Source organism: Xiphophorus hellerii, chromosome 11 (assembly GCF_003331165.1).
Source record: "Xiphophorus hellerii strain 12219 chromosome 11, Xiphophorus_hellerii-4.1, whole genome shotgun sequence".
Taxonomy (NCBI): Eukaryota; Metazoa; Chordata; class Actinopteri; order Cyprinodontiformes; family Poeciliidae; genus Xiphophorus; species Xiphophorus hellerii.
This window is the reverse complement of record NC_045682.1, coordinates 4,891,337-4,910,275: the sequence shown is the minus strand read 5'-3', so window position 1 is coordinate 4,910,275 and position 18,939 is coordinate 4,891,337. Positions and strand designations below refer to the sequence as shown.

The following is an 18,939-nucleotide window of genomic DNA, read 5'->3' as shown; positions in this document are numbered from 1 at the left end:
TGTAACTGCAGCCATCATGTTTGGGTGTCTTCCTGGGAAGACACAGAGGAGCCGCTGTGGGTTACTGTGTGTAATTAGCTGTGACCTTAAGTGTTTGGGACGCGACCTTTTCTGACTGATTTCTCTGGCTGTTTCCACTGAATCGTTTCAGACTGCTGAGGGCTGCAGGGCTGCGTTTATCGATCCGGCTGTGGATACAAACCAGTGACCTTGCCATCACTGACATTTCAACTGCATGAAACCAGAACCGCATCGCCCCATCCCTCCCCATTCCTAAATCTGTGTCTCCTCGGCGGCGAGGCAAACTCACCCAGCTGACTCTGTTTTTCCCAGCATGTGGTTACGAGGTTGGACAGCTCCTTGTACTTCTCTGCCAGCTGGAGCTTGCCGTTGTTGAGGCGGGGTCGCCGAGCCAGGCTCTCCTCGGCCAGGCTCCGGTTGGAGGTCAACTGCATGTCCCGGTCAACCTGGAGCTCCTGGAACTGCAGAAGAAGAAAAAGAGTCAAACGAGGTCGATTTGTTCTCCGTGCAACAACATGACGGATGTTCGGACTCACGTGAGTCAGTCATGGATGGAAAACATCTGTGCAGTCTGGGCATGTGCAGATGACACCTTAAAGTTCTGGTTTAAAAAATAAATCTGCTCCACTCACTGAAATGTTACAATGTCCCCGTCTTAGATTTTTTTTTTTTTGCAGAAACACAATACCTTACCAAGTATTTTTGGTCTGAGAGAAAGAAAACCTCACTGTTACCAGAATCTTTTTTAAAAATGATTGTTGGGGAAAGTTGAAAAATGCCAAAACATGTTACATTCAAGATAATTTTATAATTTATAATAATTTTTCAAACAATTATGTTGTGGTGATCTAGGTGCAACAGTAAAACAGTGCAAACTGCAAAAATACAAAATATTACCAACAATTTTGGTACACTTGAATTAGGAGAAAAACTAACTTACAAGTAACTTTTCAGCAGTTCATATTGTTTTATTGGCTTAAAACAATATGAGCTTGTTTTAAGCCAATAATTCATTAATGTTGATAAAAACATACCACTTCCCAACATTCATCTGTATGAAAACTTGAAAAAACGTTTAAAAAAAGAATCCAGCTAACAATTAAGTTTTCTCTCAACTGTGGCATTGAGTTTTAGGTGTTTGAACCTTCACTTAAGGTCAGGGGATGCGAATAATCAAAGAAAGGACAAAATTCTGCATCCTAGATGGTGGAGTTATCTTCCTCTGGAAGATGGCCAGGGTAGTTTTAGAGCCACAGTGATGTTTCTACCTGCACCTGCTACCACCATGTCCCGCTTCAGCAAGTGGGACATGGTGGAGAAAAATGTGGACGGATGGAGTTATTCAGCTCTCTGACATGCAAACCTTTCATCTTTTTAGTGCTTTTCTACATGTAGCCAAGTCTTTAGAAAAATAATGTCATACATAAGGGATTATTTTCTGAAATGTTTTCATCTACATGAACCCACACAATCTGCCCCTGATAATTGTTTTAAACATGCCAAACCCATAGGGGGCAGTGTAACTCAAAGCCAAAACCTGTCAGCCAATCAAATTGCTTCAAAACAACCACATCTTCCTGTTAGGCATTAAACATAATTTGCATGGACAGATGTATATAGGTTGAACAACTTTTAAGTAGCATATTAGAATATAAAGTCATTAAAACACAAGACAATGCTTATTGCGAATAATTTCAAAAACTAGTATGTGGATATACTGGTGCATTATTGGTCACAGACTAATGTGTAGCATCCTAAATCTCAGTTTTCCCATGAACACACGCAAACACAAATACGGTTTTCACAAATTTTCCCTTTTTGTGAGAGTTTTCATAAATAATAATATTTAGTTATATTAAGAATTTTCATGTGGATGAAAGGCCAAAACGCAAGAAATGTTTCCGTTTTCTTCTAGTACAGGTCTGGTGGTTGTATCAGGAGTAACAGCTGCATAACTTGTCCTTAATAATAATATTAATACATGAAATTTATAATGTGATTTTTAGGACACTCAAAGACGAGAACAAAAAGTCACAGGGTTGCAATTAGCCACACATTTTAAAATAAATATATTGTCTATTCTTTGATCTCTAAAAGAATCATCCTCGTCCATGAGTTTATTTTGTTTTTATGACATTAAACTTTGACTAACGTTTACATTCATTGTATGCCACAAAATAGAATGTAAGCAATGATTTTCTCTTTCAAGTTTATATTCCAAGTACAAAGTTCCAGTTAAGGAAAGTAAAAAAAAGAGAAAGAAAAATATATATATTTACAAATAAAAAAAGGATGCAAATGTTCATGATGTCAAATATGTTGAGACTGAACTGGAAGTTAACATAAAAAGACTTAGTTCAGTCAGGAGATCCTGAAACTGCTAACTATGCATTATTTATTAAGTTATCTTAATTAATCCATGTATTATTTTCTACACAATTAGGATTTGGTCTTCTGCACATCAGCACGTAAGAGTCATCTCTTCAGATGCTCATTATGCAACAAAACCTTACAGAGCATCCAAACCCACAGCTTACCGTTGCCTAACTTCAACTATTCCCATACTTTCCACCAGTTTAGTCTTCGAAAAAATTTAATGCTCATTTGACAGTAAAGAAGATGATTTAAACTCTAAAAACATGTGGCAAAATGTGCCTCTAATATGAAGCAACAATGACGCACCAGAGTGGGAACGTTTCACTGAAAAAGCTTGGAGGAAATCTGCTGTAAATGAGGCCAGCTCTGTGGTTAGTTTTCAGGCTGATAAATGTTTGCTTTTAACACCAGCGGGACTCCCTGGAAACCAAGAGAAAACTCAAACACAATCTGTGGGGGTTGGGAGGGGTCTCTGTGTGCAAATATAGGACACTGGTTAACTTTGTTCGAGCCGATGAGAAGGTGGGCTTTGTTTATGGATGAGAGACCATATCCTGTGAGAGCTCATCCTCTCTGCAGGTCCAGGAAGCAGAGCAGCTAGTCTTAACTCAGCCTGACTGAAGACAGGTTTGAGTGCTTGACGGCAGGTCATCTTATCATTTAATGCTGCACAGACTCAACAGCTCCAAAATGTTAAGTGACCTGCTGGGGAATAACTTTGCAGCTGAAATCATATTCTCAACGTGACAGTCGGTCAGGCAGAGGTGAAAAACTTCTGCTTAAATAATACATATTTTCATATTACAATCACAATTTAAGGTTATTAGATGTATAAACAAAACTGCATGCTTTGGTTTTTTTTTAATGTTTTTTGTTGTTTTCACAAATTAAGCTCTTGATGTCACCTTGAACCAATGAAGGTGGAGGCAGATAGAAGGACTGGTTAAAACATCACTACTGTTGGACTTAGGTTATTTTCCCACTTGATTTTTCTCTAGGCGTGGTTTGATTGGGGACAACAGCTGCAAGATTTGTTACATTTTCTACTGGTGAGATTTGCTTTCACACTGTACTGTGTCAAGTGAACCAAATCCTTAGAAAAACCAGTTCCTTTCCTCACCCATAGAGGCGCTGTATCAAGAACCACTAAAGGAAATTATACAAAAATCTCTGAAGAAGAAAGATCTCTGGTAAGTGCAACTTTCTTCTTCACGACATGTAAACAAAAATGGAGTAGCGTCAGATTTTAGCGGCTGCAGGATTTCTTTTGTCTTTTTGGAGTCATTTCTCCTGCTAGCATTACCTGCGCTGTAATCCAGTCCTGATTTTGTGCTCTCCTGTCCGCTTGGTGTTCACGTATGCGTTCGAACAGCACCAGAGTTGACTTCAACCAAACCAAGACCCAGATTTGTAGGAGGACCAGAATTCACCAATGGTTCAATTAACATTCATCAACAAACCAGAGTTTCTAGGCAAACGGACTGGATTTGGATTAAAGCGGACTGAACAGGGATGGTGCTAATACACCCAATGTTTTCCACCCTATGCAGGAAGATGTTGCTGAACAGGAGAACTCCTTAAGTGTCAAAAATCTGATTAATTAGATTTGTCCCACCTAGGCCTGTCACGATAGCAAATTTTGCTGAATGATTAATTGTCTCAAAAATTATTGCGATAAACGATAATATTGTTTGAAGACCTTTTTACACTGAAAATGACGTAATAATGCATGCAATTTCTTGCCAAAGATAGATACACTTTATTTTCAAAAGCACACTAAACACTGGAACTGATAAACAAAACAACCAAAAATAAAATGGATTCTCAGTCTCCATTAACAAAAAATTTACTTGAATTAAAAACTAAACATAAAGCCAAAGTGGAAATAAATACTGCATTCAACCAAAAGAGGGCAGATTATGAAGTCTGTATATTATGTTGCCCTTCAGTAATAATTAGATTTAAATAGAGAAGATGGGCACATCGACTACCTGATGCAATAGTTCACACTACATGATTTTTTGCTGCTATTTTTCCCCTTAAGACAATCTTAGACCGTTGGTCTTTCTAAGATTGTGTGGTGTGTTATGGTAGATCTTCGTTGCCGCTCCGATCTAAATCAGGGGTTTTCCCCACTGGGATCGTTAACGCACCCTGTTGAATGTGACAGGTAGCCAATCAGAAAGCGCGGATTCTCCTCCTGCTTTCTGAGGGTAAATTACGGAGGGGAATCCCAAACAGCTGCTACGACGCAACACCAAGTCCAGCGGACTTTGGAGATGATATGTGGAAACAAAATTAATGTTTATTCAACATGCAAAGAATATAGAAATGACAAGGGGAGGAGTTGGAGCGAAATTACTACCGCAGATGATAAACCCGGTAACTTTTCAGCTGTTCTTCGTTAACGTGACGTAAATAGGTTCTAATGATTTTCATTCAGTCAGGACTTTACGCTGACACTAGTTACATGCATTGCAGGTAGATTGTAGTAAAGCATTGATTAATGCCTGGTTTTAAAATTAGTTCACTGGACTTGTAGCCATTATTTTGTGCCCATTGTTGGACACCACACGGCAGGAACCCGGTGGAACCGTTATACCTAGGATTTCTGTCGGCTAATGTGTGGTCTGTCAGGTTTTGACAATCGGCCGACAGCTCTAAGATCGTGTAGTGTGCGCTGGGCTTTACACGAAGGAAATGAGGAAGGGAGGAGTCAGTGGAGAGCACCGGATTTGAGCCTTTTTTCATTCAGTGCCATTAGCTGAAAGAGAAAAAGGTCGGAAGAGACGATAGTGCCGATAATTAAAATGACGTCGATAGTTTTAATTTATCGTACGATTAATTGATTTATCGTTTATCGCGACAGGCCTAGTCCCACCACTAATTTTGTTTTTTTTTTTACCTTTATTTAAACCTGCCTGCTTCCTTTGCTGCTGTTACACTTGAATTTGCAGAATGTGGGACAGATATTTATTTTCAAGTGTTATATTCAGTTCCATCTGCAGGTGAAAAACATGCAAAAAAGAAAATCCAAGGCATTTGAATAATTTTCCAAGACACGGTATTATAATATGTATTCAGGTGATGCATACGTCACATGTACTGTATCAGGTCCGCTGTTTGTGAATCTACAAAGAGGAGTGAAAGAAAAGATAGGAACAGACCTGAGAGACTCAGCTATTTATACTTTAATATGCAATCTCCCTGCAGCTGCACACAGAACAAACACATTAACATTTTGGTCTTTGCTAAAATCGCAGCCCATAAAGCCGAGTTGCCAGGCTTAAGTGAAAATAAAGATTTACTTTAAGCTGATCTGTAGCCACTGAAGACAAATGTCAAACAGCCAAACATGCAGAATAAACCTGGAAGCATTAAAATAGCGGGAAAGCGAGATCATTTTGGGACGCGGAGCTCAATGCAGCTGTCCTGCTTTTGGGGGATTCAGATATTTGGACATATGGGGGAGGGGTCCAGAGTCACACTGTCACCAGAACAATAAAAAGACGCCATAAATAATTCAAATGATCGCTGTCTTCCATGTCCTCGTTGTGAGGACATGGAAGACAAAACCCGTCCGTCCCAGGGGTTCGGGCGAATACGTTTCTGACTCAACAGGGTCAGCAGTCACTTTGGGCCTGAAGGACCCGCCGCTGCACACCGCATCTGTCTCACATTGTCATGGGTCATTAAAAGCCGGTCCCAAGTTCAAAGGCATTCACAGAATGTCCCACATTTTAGGACTGGCCGATATGGCTTAAAAATAAAACCTCAGATTTTCTCCCATCAATTATTTTTCTCGCTGTGTTTAAAACAAAAAAAATTTACAAATTACAAAAATATTTTTAAAAAGTGACTTATTTAAATGACTTCTTCTGTGAGTTATATGACAGAGTATCAGGGCCAGGCTAACTAATTTTTAAAATTGCTTAATCACGAGAATATGATAGCTCTATGGGCGACACAAAACATGTTCATCAGATTTTTTGCACAAAATCGTTCTTAGATCAAGAGATTTCAGTCTGCTCCGTCCTGCCTCCTTTCAGAATGAGCTGTTTTACGACTCTGTCACTTTAAATCCAACTAATGTGCTGCTGGCCACGATCCCACCCAATTCAACGTTTATCTTCTCATGCAAAAATGGCTGGAAACAGAAGTGGTTTAAGGATGGTAAGTGAACAACAAAACACTTGTCTTTTCCAGCAGCCACTGTACAGAGCATACAGTGGTAAATCCAGACGACCAAAGGTGTTGGAGCTCAGCTTGGGTTGCTAAGTAACCGCACAGCATCTGTTGATTGTGACCTAATCAGGGGGTTTTTGCAACAGTTCATTTTCCAGACAAGAAACCCCCTTCAACTTATTGCCAAAAAACAGCTGAGTGGGTGTTTTAAGTACCTGGACTGGTTTTAGAAGCAGCTGAAACCCAAATAGAAATACAAAAATGTGCAAAATGTGAATTTTGCTTAATGGGTCATCTTTAAAATTACAAGAAAAAATGTCATTCTAATGAGAAGAAAGCTTCTAGAGTCATCAATATCTGAAGTGACCAACTAAGTCTGTATGTTTCTTTCTTCAAAATACTCAATTGTTTCAAAGTCCTGTTACTGATAATAATTTGATGCCGACGTTTAAAAATATTTTTTTATCTCCAATACTTCAAAGTATAACTTCACAAGATGCTCAACATTCCTCACTTTTCTTGTCAGAGTTCTCATAAAATTACAAATTTGTTCTCCTAATATTATGTCTTTATTCCGGCATTATCATGACTTTATCCTCAAAATAAAAAAAAATGTAATCATAACCTAGCCCTAAATATTACTTGTAGACTTGGCCTTAATTCAAAGTCCAAATAAATAAAAGTTGTAAAATATGTTGGTTAAACAAGATGGTTGCCCTGAGTGAGCAGATATCACTCAGCGAAGTGCAATGGTGAAAAGAAAATCCAGATGTTCCAAAAATTAAACCTTCAAAAGCCCAAAAATGTTAATCAATAGAAATCAGAGGAATTTGATGGCAATAAATTGTCCCAGGAGTTGTTGCGATAAACAATAATATTGTTGTTTTGAGACCATTTTCCAGCGATGGCATAATACAAGAACACATTCCTAAAGATCAATAAACTTTAAATTCTAATGAACATTTAACACTGGAACTGCAAGACTTTTCAAATACCCCAAATAAATAAAACAGAAACAACAAATGAAATGAATTGTTTAGTCTTTCTAAATAAAATGATCCTTCAAAAAATGGGCTGGCTGAAACCAGAGCACCAGATTGAAGATTTATCATCCAGTTTTTGTTAGAGCGAGAGAAAAAGGAAAAATGTTAAATTATATAAACAAAAATTACTGAGCTTGTTTTAATTCATCATGTGATCAATTTATTTATTGCTTATTGCGACTTGCCTATGAGTTTGTAGAATGTCCCACATAGTTGTCGATCCTTTCAGACATTAAAGCCCATTTCCTCCCCGAAAGGAATAAAAAGGACGTGTCGTTTTCATCTTGTTTATCCAACAACAACCGCTGTCGTCTTGAGGGACGGCAAGTCTTCTGCACTTTGATGCCTGGGCTGGAGGGGAAACTCTGACAGCGTTCGCTATCCTCCACAAACGATGTTTGGGAATTCTGGAGAAGACGAGGTGCAGCTCTGTCGCTGTTTGCTGCGGTTTCACCCGTCTGGCCGCATGAAATGCAACAAATGGCCGTTTCTCTTTCATCCTCAACAAGTCTGAGTCCTAATGAGGTTTCCGCTGTCTGCAGCCATCAATTAAACACTCGGCCTGGGACAAAATCAGCGGCCGGAGTTGCTTCTATGAAAGGGAATCTGTTTGCAGCAGACTTGAGGAAATCAAGGGCTGGCCTGTAAATATCAAGGCACCGTCTTTTTTTGGAACATTAGGGAAAAGTTTAAAGCTAATATGACGAGATTTATTACAGTAGCGGATCAAAGGAAGATGTGCGATGTGTCATCGGTTGGCTTTGCAGCTCATTTGTTAAGCTGACAGGTCTGAGTGACACTTTCACTGTTTTGATAGGAGAAACCATTTAAAGTTTGCGTGTATTCCCTCCGTCTGATGCTTTGATTTTCAGACTTACCTCACATAGCCTGGAGGTGAAATGACAGGACATCCTGACAGGACAAAAGGAGTCTACTCTGTCGGATCTTGCACAGGGCTTTGCCTTTAAGGATGATTTTAAAGAACAATAAAACCCACAAACGGATTTGGAAATTGTCGGCTAAAGCATGTGGATTACTGTGTGTTGAGCTGGGATGCAAAGATTAGAGAGCACCACTATGGGAGTTTTTTTTTAGTCAGCAAAATGGGAAGAAACAAAGTGAACACTGGCACCAGTTTGGTACTCAAACACTTCACTCTTAATGAGAATTATTAGAAAACCTGCAAAAGAAGACATTTATTAGAGGTGAAGAATAAAAAAGAAATCTTTGAAGATTCCCAAATCCTTGTCCTGGGAATTTTTTATGCTCTGAATAATATTTAAGTTTTTTTTTTTTTTTTCATTTAAAAGTTAAGTTACAGAATTTTATGTACAAACTTATTTTTGTTTAATCATAAACTGATGGTATTTGGTACAATGACTTATTTCAAATAAATATTCTATTTGTGTACATTGTCTTTTCCTCTTGCCAGTCACATAATTTAAACACAGTATCTAGACCATTTGAATAGAAAAATTGGCTTCTGAATAAAAAAATGAATTCAAGTGTGACCCTAAAAATCAGAATCAAATCACTTCTGTTCTCCACAAATCTGGAACAAACTTCCAGAAAACTGCGCAACAGCTGGAACACTGAGTTCCTTTAAATCAAGACTAAAAAAAATATTTACAGCTGCCTTTAATTTGTAGTAACTGGAACATTGATTAATTCTAGTCTTTGACTTTGTTTTGTTACTGCAGTGAAATGCTTTTTCTTTTATTAACATATAAAGCACTGTGATTTGCCATGTTGCTGAAATGTGCTACACAAATAAACTTGATTTTATATCGCCTCTGCTCTCAAATAGCTAATGACGGCTCACTGATGAGTCTAGATCTTTTGGGGAGGTGTGAATGTGTAACTGAACCAAAAAAGTGAACTCTGGTCGGCCTGCAGACCTCTGTCTCAGTTCGGTTGTAGTGATTTGAATGCACATGTGAACACCAACCAGACCGGAGACCACTCCAAAAGCAGGAAGCAAACTGTAGCGCAGGGCATTCTGGGTAAATACAACCAAAACAAAGTCTCGTGCTAATGGAAGAAATTTTTAGCCAAAGACAAAAGAGAAACACTACAACTGCTAAAATCTGATGCCACTCCATTCTTGTTCAAATTTACAAGAATAAGGAGTTGCGCTCAGTGTCTTCTTCAGAGGTTTTTCTGTCGTTTCCTTCAGTCATTCTTGGTGCAGCGCCCCCACAGGTGAGGAGGAGAACAGGTTTTTCAGAGGGTTTGGTTGGTTTGATACAGCGCAGTGAGAAAAAGAGCTGGAGCAGCTGAAAATAACATATGTTGATAATCCGACTCTACTGGAAAAGTCAGGTGTGAAAACACCCTTAAGTTATCCTATGTTTTATTCACAACACACAACTTCCTCCAAGCAGTTTCAATCCTCTCTATTGCCATTATTGGGAATTAACTCATAGCAGACTTTTAACTGCCTGAGTGAAATGTCATCTGATGCATCTCCAGAGAGGAGTTATACTGAACCAGGCAGACTGCAGCAGTCATGATTCACATTCATTACTGGAGATTAAGCCGAGCAGTTTACATAACAATCATAATTAACACAAACTCGTCAAGGCGGCGCACGGTTTGAGCAGAGAGACGGAATGAGAAATGTTACACATAACAGAGGGACAATAGGGTTAAGTCACCTTAACCCTATTGTCCATGGTTAAAAAGCCATGTACACTCATCACTTAAGAAAATAGCAACAGGTTTCCCTTCAATTTACAAATGTAGCAAAATAAAGTTGCGGAAAGCAACCAAAGAACACAATGGAAACACTAAAATACACCGTTGAAATCAAGCATCTAAAACCAACTGTTAAACTGCAGAGCACAATCATTTTCTCGATCTTTACATGTTTAGTGAAGTGAGAGGCTGTTTATGTTTTCATGCATCCACCTGCAGTGATTCCGGCTATAATCGCTGAGATTATCCAATCCACACAAGCTCTGTATTGGGTATTAATGGCACATTAATTACCACTTCTGCTGACTCTGACTAACGCAGCCCAAGGCTCAAGCAGCTCTGAGTCAGAAATTCAACTATTTAATCTCCATCATCCCAGGGTTTTAAATTTCAAATCTTTAAACCTGATTCTATTCCCAAAATAATATGTGTTTTTAATTTTTTTGAGCTAAATCCAACATTATTCAGCTTTTACCTTCTTGATGGTCCCACACCCAAAGGTCCAGTTCAGGGATTTTAAAACTAATTTCTTAATTCTCTAATCTTATACCACCCCAATCATTCAAACGACTGACTGCAGGATGACTAAACCCACACTGGTTTATGTTTCACTGCACACACCCAGCCTCCTGAATGCTTTTTATTGTCCACAGGAAAGAAAAAAAAACTAAAGAAAAAAAACCTCACAAACAGAGCATTTGAAAAAGTTTCGGACCCCCCTGGTTGGCGCACTAAGTTGCATTCATCTGTGTGAGTGTGTGTTTGCATTCCCGGTGCTGCGGGGGACATAAATGTATTAATACAGTCCCATAGCGTGGGAGGACAAGCGACCGTAGCAGTGGTTATGAATTTTTTATATAAAGACAGGGTTTAAGGAAAGGTCAAGGGTTACAGGAGCAGCAGCTGTGGTTAAGAGGTTATCCTGAGTGATATTAGCTTTAAATAAATTAAAGGTGCTATCCAGTGGGGGTTTTTAGACTTAGACTTAGACTGACTTTATTGTCATTTTGCATGCACAGGGTGTATACAGAACGAAATTTCGTTGCATACGGCTCAGGACAGTGTTTTGAGGTTCCAATGTTGTGAGGTTACTCCAGAATAAAATAAAATACAGTATAAAATATGAATATAAATATGAATATAAAATATAAAGTGCAGGACTGACAATAAAATGGAAGTTACTTAGCTATGTATATGTGCAAGGTATGAAGTGGAGACCAGTTTTTGAGTGCAGTCCAGTTAAGAGTTCAGCAGTCTGATGGCAAGTGGGAAAAAGCTGTTTCGGAACCTGGTGGACCTTAACTCACTAACTGAATGTCCACTCAACAAAAACGGCTGAGCAATCAAATATGGGGTTTTACAAAATAAAAAGTTCTTTAATAAAAGCACCCTGAGGAAACAAAAATGATCATTCTCCTCTGGGTCGAGATGCTTCACTGTCATCACAGGAGGTGCAAAAATTTCAATCGATTTTTCAGATCATGACCGATTCAAATTGCATTTGAGTCTTTTTTATTTGAATACAATTATCGTTTTCTGTGCATATTCACAGCCGAGACACACAGGGGTGTGATGGGATCCATATGTCCTGCCTCTGGTGGTTATGTTCATTGTTATAAAAAAATAAAAAATATCAGGAAAAAAAATCATTGGGACTTAAATGCAACATTAAAGAAACATGTTTAAGTGTTTTTTCATGTGGGTACAAAACAAAAGAATGAAAGAAAAGAAAAAACGACAAATATCAAGCAAAAAATATGACGCTTAAAGTCCTTAATTTTTAATTTATTGTTAAAGGTGAGAAGGAAAAAAATGTAATTTATCCAACAAATTCAGCAATTAGTTATTGATTCTGAGTCCACACATATCATCATAAGTCACTAATTTAGCAGTATCTTTTCAGACATGGCAACAGGGGGTGCTGGCCCCCGTTGGACCCTGTCTAGAACCTCCCATGGATTGAGTCAAATACAAGGCAACCAAATGCTGCGAAGGACTTGAGACATTAGTAACCTCACTGATTTAAAGCATGAAAATAAAGACAACATAAAGAAAAACTCAAATTGAAGTACTCAAAAGAACCACCTTCTGTGATGTCATCAGAGACACGCCCGCACAGAGGCTGATTTTTTTCATGATCAGCCAACAATTGACAACATAGCAGAAAAACACACTGAAAAACTGACCATGACATGTTGTTGTTTTGGTGGAAATGAATTAAAAGAGAAGTGGCTTGATTTTAGAGAAAAGTCAAGCTAACAGCTTTAATCATTGTAATTATCCTTATTTGTTAAGGTAGAAACATATGAGGAATAAAACAATAAAAACTTCATAATTATGACTGATTTGAAGAAGTTTGAGTTGGAATTTTCCTGAAATTTGTCGCGTCCAGTGAATATATAACATGAAGAAACCCTCCTATCCTTCAATGCGTGAACCAATGTAAACCACAAAGAGCAGAGCAGCGCTGCAGGGGGGGTTCAACACTGCATCTGATGCTTCCTCCAACAGAGGGACCAAAACACAATAACACGCATTAAAAGAGCACAAACGTGACCATTGCATCAAAACTTACAGCCTTACATATGATGTGAGTGGGGAAGCCTTGGGGGGGGAAAACGAATTGGAAATCTGACCGCTCGCCACGCAGACAATCGATGAGCCATCACATATCTGCTTCACACTAACTGCTCACCGAAAACACACCTTTATTTTTACTTCAGTCTTTACACATAATTTAAATTTTGAACGGTTATCAGAAGTGGTAAAGAAGATAAGCGGATGAATTTAGCGGTACTTTGGCTGTTTGAGCGTGTAACAGAAGATGCCTACCTTCTCATTGAGTCGAATAATTTGGTCCATTTTGTCGTCGCTGTGTAAAAGCTCCCTCAGCTCGGTAGTGCTTAAAGCCCGGTAGCCGTCGGGACAGGAGTTCCCTTCCTTGGAGTTGGACATTTTTAACCCTTACAAACTGCCTGGAAGACGGAGAGTCGCGTTGGGAAGCAGCGAAGTCCCGCTGCACTCTACTCACATCTCGATGGCATTGGAATGCGAGGCGCCCGCACGCGGCGTCAAACTGTAAAACCACAACTCTTCCTGTAGACCCTTCCAAAATAAAAGCTTTTCTTATCGTTCTGCGTTTGATTTGTACGGAGCTAAATTGGGGCCATGAAGTTTATTAAACGTAATAATAATTTCTAAACTAATAAAAATGAGATTTGGGGGTGGGGGGTGGTTGAAAACTGTTTTTCAGATTCAAGTTTTTTTCACTTTTGATTTTTTTTTTCAGATTCAGATGGCACAAAATATATCCCTTTATACAAAACGATCCAAAGTTGAACATAGCTTTGATGTTTTCTTTAGTATTAAAGCTATTGGTGTTGGGATAGCTTTGGGATAGCTCTCAACTTGAAGTTCAGACTTCCAAATCTGAAAAGTATCAAAGATAAATTAGCAGAATTTGTATGTAAATTTATACTTTTGATCATCTGATTATATAATTTTGTTCAAATTAAATCTGATGTTGTGAATGATAAATATTTACTTAGAAGGAAGAATATATGTTTACAAAAGCTTTATAGTAATAAGCAGTGTTAAAGATATCAAACCTTTCCAAATAATCTATTTTTTAGACTCCATGGTTGGCTGCAGTGCATAGCTACTCATTTAAATAAACTACATGTTTAAAGTGTATGACTATTGCAGTAAATTATGACTGAAATGCTGTTATTATGTGGTTAGTGAGGGGGAAAGTCACTTTATGTAGGTCAGAAGAGTAATGGCTCACGGCTGTTTCAGTGTTTTGTTTTCATTCCATTTTATTTTCTTTTTAATATGTTATTTATTGTATTTTATTTCGCATTATAATAATATTTACTGTTGGAATCAGATTAGGGACAGGCAGCCACTAGGGGGCGCCCAAGACAACTAGCAATTTTGGATCTATTTTCACCAAACAACTTTTTTTTGTCTCATTGCTATTTTATGCTTAGGTTCTTTTCAGACTCATATTTTGAGCATTATTTCCTTCTGTCTGTTTCTTTCGCAGCACATCCCTAAGTCAGAAATACAGGCAACAATGCTTTTATGATCCTACTGCAATTAATCATTTTTAATCCATAATAATTCCCCTTAGAAAACTTAGACGTTTCCCTCATAACCTTTTGAGGGCTTGACCTTTCTCTGACAATGATTCAGCAAGATTAGAGACATAGAAGAGGTTCTCCTTTCTGCTGAATGCAAGCATTTATAATCATTTGTTGGACTTTATTGAAAGGGGAACCTGAGCAACAGTTTGGTTTTCCTCAATATATGCCAACTGCGTGTTTCTAAGAATCCTCTTCTGTTTAACCATTTCTTGAAGTTCTTCTGACCTCCAAACTTGTTTAGATTTCGTCTTGGCTGCAGGATTCTCAAACACCCGCATTTGCTACCAGATGCTGGTTATTCGTGTAAACTTTGGTTTGAGGCAACAAAGCTCCTCTTCATTCCTGTGGGCTGAAGAACAGAGTTGATTATGAATCTGTCAAAAATGGAAAGTATTGTGTGCTTTACTGTCTAAAAATTGAATACAACCATGATTACAGACCTAAAATTACACATGTTTTGTTCTTGCTTGAGTGGTCCCTTCAAAGTAAGAACCAACTAACCTATGAGTGGATGAAGCCAATACCTATACTCTGACATTATTTAAAAACAGCAGGTAGTACTTCTTTGATCTTCTGGTTTCCCTCACACCTGAAAGGCTTTTTCAGCAGTGACAACTGAATTGAAAGGTTAAGATAAATAGTAAGAGGTGGAAGTCAACAACAAAGCGTGTACATTGTTTTTTGCTCTTCAAATAAAACATAATACAGGATGTTGACATGGTCAGAGACGTTTAAAAGGAACAGAACCTCTCAAAAGATCAGTGAAGAAAAAATAAAGGAAACCAACTGGCTTTTTTTTTTTACCCCTCCAGGGGGTATTTTGTGGGCTCTAGTGTCCCTTATATGATAGTAGGCTGACAGGAAATGGGGGAAGACATGCGGCAAATATCATCGGGTCTGGGAGTCGAACCTGCGACGGCCGCGTCGAGGACTGAAGGCCTCCAAATATGGGTCGCACTAACCACTACGCCACCACGGCACGCCCACCAACTGGTTTTTTATGGTCTTCATCTATTTTAGTTGAGTAAAAAATATAGGAGTGTACCCAAGTTAGGGTTATCACAATACTAAAATCTTCAACTTGATACGGACACTATGAAAAATATTTGAAACTCGATATCATCGCTGATACCATAGTAACATTTCTTGAAGACAAAGTCTTCTTTCTAGCAAGAGTAAAATGTATGAATCAGTTTAATTACCATATGATGAGTTTTTATTTCCTTCATTAGGGCAAAACCAGTGAGACTGATTTTTGATAGACTATGAGACTAATTTCATTAATATTATTGTTTAATATCATGGATAAACTTTCCCTTTTAGAATAGCAAATGATTACTCTTAGATGCATAATAAGGTCAAGTAATACTAAATGGAATATATATTTTGTGTTTTCTTTGACATCCTAGATGTCAAGAGAAAATGAAATTATTCATCTTGAGTAACGATGACGACATAAGTGTGTAGGAGTAGTTCATGCTAATAAAAACACTATGACGCACGCACACACACAAATATCCATACTTATACATAACTTTGTATTCTATATCACACACACATTCACAAACACACCTACTATAATCAAATCCTATGAAATAATTTAGTTTTCTTTAAAAATCGAATAACTATTTGTATATGTTTACTCCCCAAATTCTCCCCAAAGGAAATTCTTCCTCAAAATATCTAATAAATTAACCTTTTCCTTAATACATTCATACTCTCTCCTCATTTGTCCACCATGGTACCATTTTCTTATAATTTTTACACCCTTCTTTATTTATAGTTATCTGCTGCTTCCATGATTATCTTACACATTTTTTAATTTACATCATTTATATCCATTCTCATATCTACTTTTCCTAAGTTTATTTGACTCAAGTATCTAAATTTAATCCAGTTTGCCTTTTTGAAATTCAGTTTTTTTTTAGTTGACCTTTATATTCTTATTATTTAAATTTAAACCTACTCTTATTGTTATGGGATAGTGATCACTACCTATTGTTGAATTTTTATCAATCAACCTCTCACAAATACCAGCTAAAACATTTGAGACAACTGTTAAATCAATCATTGATAACATCCCTGTTCTTACATTAACTCTTGTCCCCCTCCCATCATTGATACATACAAGATTTTTCATTTCCATTAATTCTTCTATAACTTGTCCATTTTTGTCGTTACATTTACCCCACAATGTACTATTTGCATTAAAATCCCCACACCAAATTACTTTCCCTTCCAAATATTCAGTTAACTCCTTCATTATTTCAATTGATAATGTTTTACATGGATTATAAAAATGTATTATTTTAAATTTACCTTCTTGTTCCCTCAATAACTATATATTCAAGTTCTTTCCCTGATTCCTGATATTGTATCCCTTGCTTTAAAAATATTCCACCTCCCTCCTGTCGATCTCTTCTTACACTATCATATCATTTGATCACAAAATCTAATGTTGTTTTTAACCATGTTTCCTGAACACAAATAATTTCTGGTTGTTCTTCAAGACTATCAATATAACCTTTAAGTTCCTGTCCGTTAGCAATTAAACTTCTTGCATTCCATTGTAACATTAACATGAACTACTTTCTCCTGATGGTCCTGGTCTCCCATCTACCTCCAGCTTTTTCTTTATGTTCTCCCATGATCCTCTTTAAACCCCAAAAACGTTTCAGCTCCTCTCACTATTATTTTAATCTTCTCAGTTTTATGCTTGGCTTGGTCAGTGCAGTTGATAGCATATGCTACGAATAATATTAGTTTTTCTACTGATATTGTTTTATTTTCTTCTGACTGTACTTTGCCTTGCTGTGGAATTTGACTCGCCGTTTGTTCAATCTCTCTTGTTTTCTGTTCCTTCACATTTTTAACTGCTTCTGCGTAGCTTATGTTTTTAGTCATTTTAATCCGTATGATTTCTTTTGCCTTCTTCCTTACCTCACATCCTCCATATGTAACTCTATGTTGCCCTCCATAGTTACAACATTTTTCTTGTACTTCTTCTTTACATTCTTCAAACCTGTGATCCTCACCACATTTTGGACGTCTCTGCTTCCCTTTACAAACTGCTGCTATGTGTCCATACCTTTGACATTTGAAACAACGAAGTGATGGAGGGATAGAAGGTCTGACCTGAAAACTGAGATAACCTACTTTGATGTTTTGTGGCAACTCTTTTTCTTCAAATTCAATGAGGATTGACAAACTTCCTACTTTTTCTCCATTTATTGTTTTTGAAAGTCTCTTCAAGATATTCACTTTTGCACCTACAATATTTCTCATAATTTTATCAAGATCTTCATCTAGAGGGATCCCATAAATCACTCCTCAATTTTTTTTATTTTCTCCCATGACTTTTTTCTCCAACAGTTTTTTTTACAGATATTATTAAAAGCCTTATTCTTTTGTTCTTCGTTTTTACAAACTACCAATACGTTTCCATCTCTCAAAATCTTTACCATTTCAACATCTCCAATTTTCTTTTTTATTTCTCTTGACACCACAATGGGGCTGATGTTATCCTGTTCTTCCTTGTTCTTAAGACTTAATATTATTTTAAATTCCTCCCTCACAACTTTCCTCCTAACTATCCTTTTTTCTCCTGAACTACTTCCTTCTAGTTCTTGTTTACTACCTTGAACATCACCAATTTCCCTTCCTTCATCTATTTGACTTCTTCCACGTCCTCTCCCTCTTCCTCTCCCCGCTGGCGTCCACCCTTCAAAATCCATATCTTCCTCATTTCCTATCTCCATTTCCAACCGAACCATTCACATACCAGTTTATGCCCAAATCCGCCTTTTCCAAATCCGATATATTTCTCTGTGTTTTGTTTTTCCCCGCGCCGTCTGGGCCTTCATAACCGCAGGAAAATTGAACTGCAGTAGCCACTTTTCAACCCAAAGAGGGAAGCACTGAGAGAGTTGTAGGAAAAAATATTGCATCGAAACTAAACAAGTTTTCACAAAAATGCCAAAACATTTGCACAGAAACAAAGAAAAACATTACCCCTCAAGACTAATTTTGGCAATTTATTAGCAAAACAAAATGTTGATTTGGGGAAGATGCACAAAATCAGAATGCTTGTTGTCATGTTAAATGCTTGTTCTGCATCTTTATTCAGTTTTTATCACTTCGTCTGTTAAACATAAGTACTACAATGTTGTATTGAGGCCATCGTAGACAGGTTAAAAAATAGGAAATCTCAGAAATTTTCTAGAAAAAACCCCAGAAAATTTTTTAGTTTGAGCATTTCTGAGATTATTCTAAAAAATTTTGAGGTTTTTTTTTGGTGGAAATTTACTCCTTTTTTCTATCTACAATGGTCCTAATACACCTCTGCAGTGGATAAATGTTAACTTGATAATAAGAAGAAATGTTATAACATCTGCAGATAATGCAAAAACAAACAGTGCTGATTAATTTCAGTGGATCACTTCTATTTTACTTGAATCAGATAATAAGCT

The 18,939-nt window shown here is 37.4% G+C and overlaps 1 protein-coding gene across 1 annotated transcript in view; it reads right to left on the bottom strand.

Annotated features, from left to right (window-relative positions):
• Window positions 1-13,391, bottom strand: part of vps37d (VPS37D subunit of ESCRT-I) — a 48,107-nt gene extending 34,716 nt beyond the window's left edge. Inside the window, exons 1-2 of the mRNA XM_032577240.1 lie at window positions 13,155-13,391; window positions 311-482 (exon numbers count right to left, since the gene is read on the bottom strand). Of these exons, the coding sequence (XP_032433131.1) occupies window positions 311-482; window positions 13,155-13,277 (295 nt within the window). The 5' untranslated portion in view covers window positions 13,278-13,391. The remainder of the gene's footprint in view (window positions 1-310; window positions 483-13,154) is intronic.
• Between the last annotated feature and the right edge of the window lie 5,548 nt (window positions 13,392-18,939).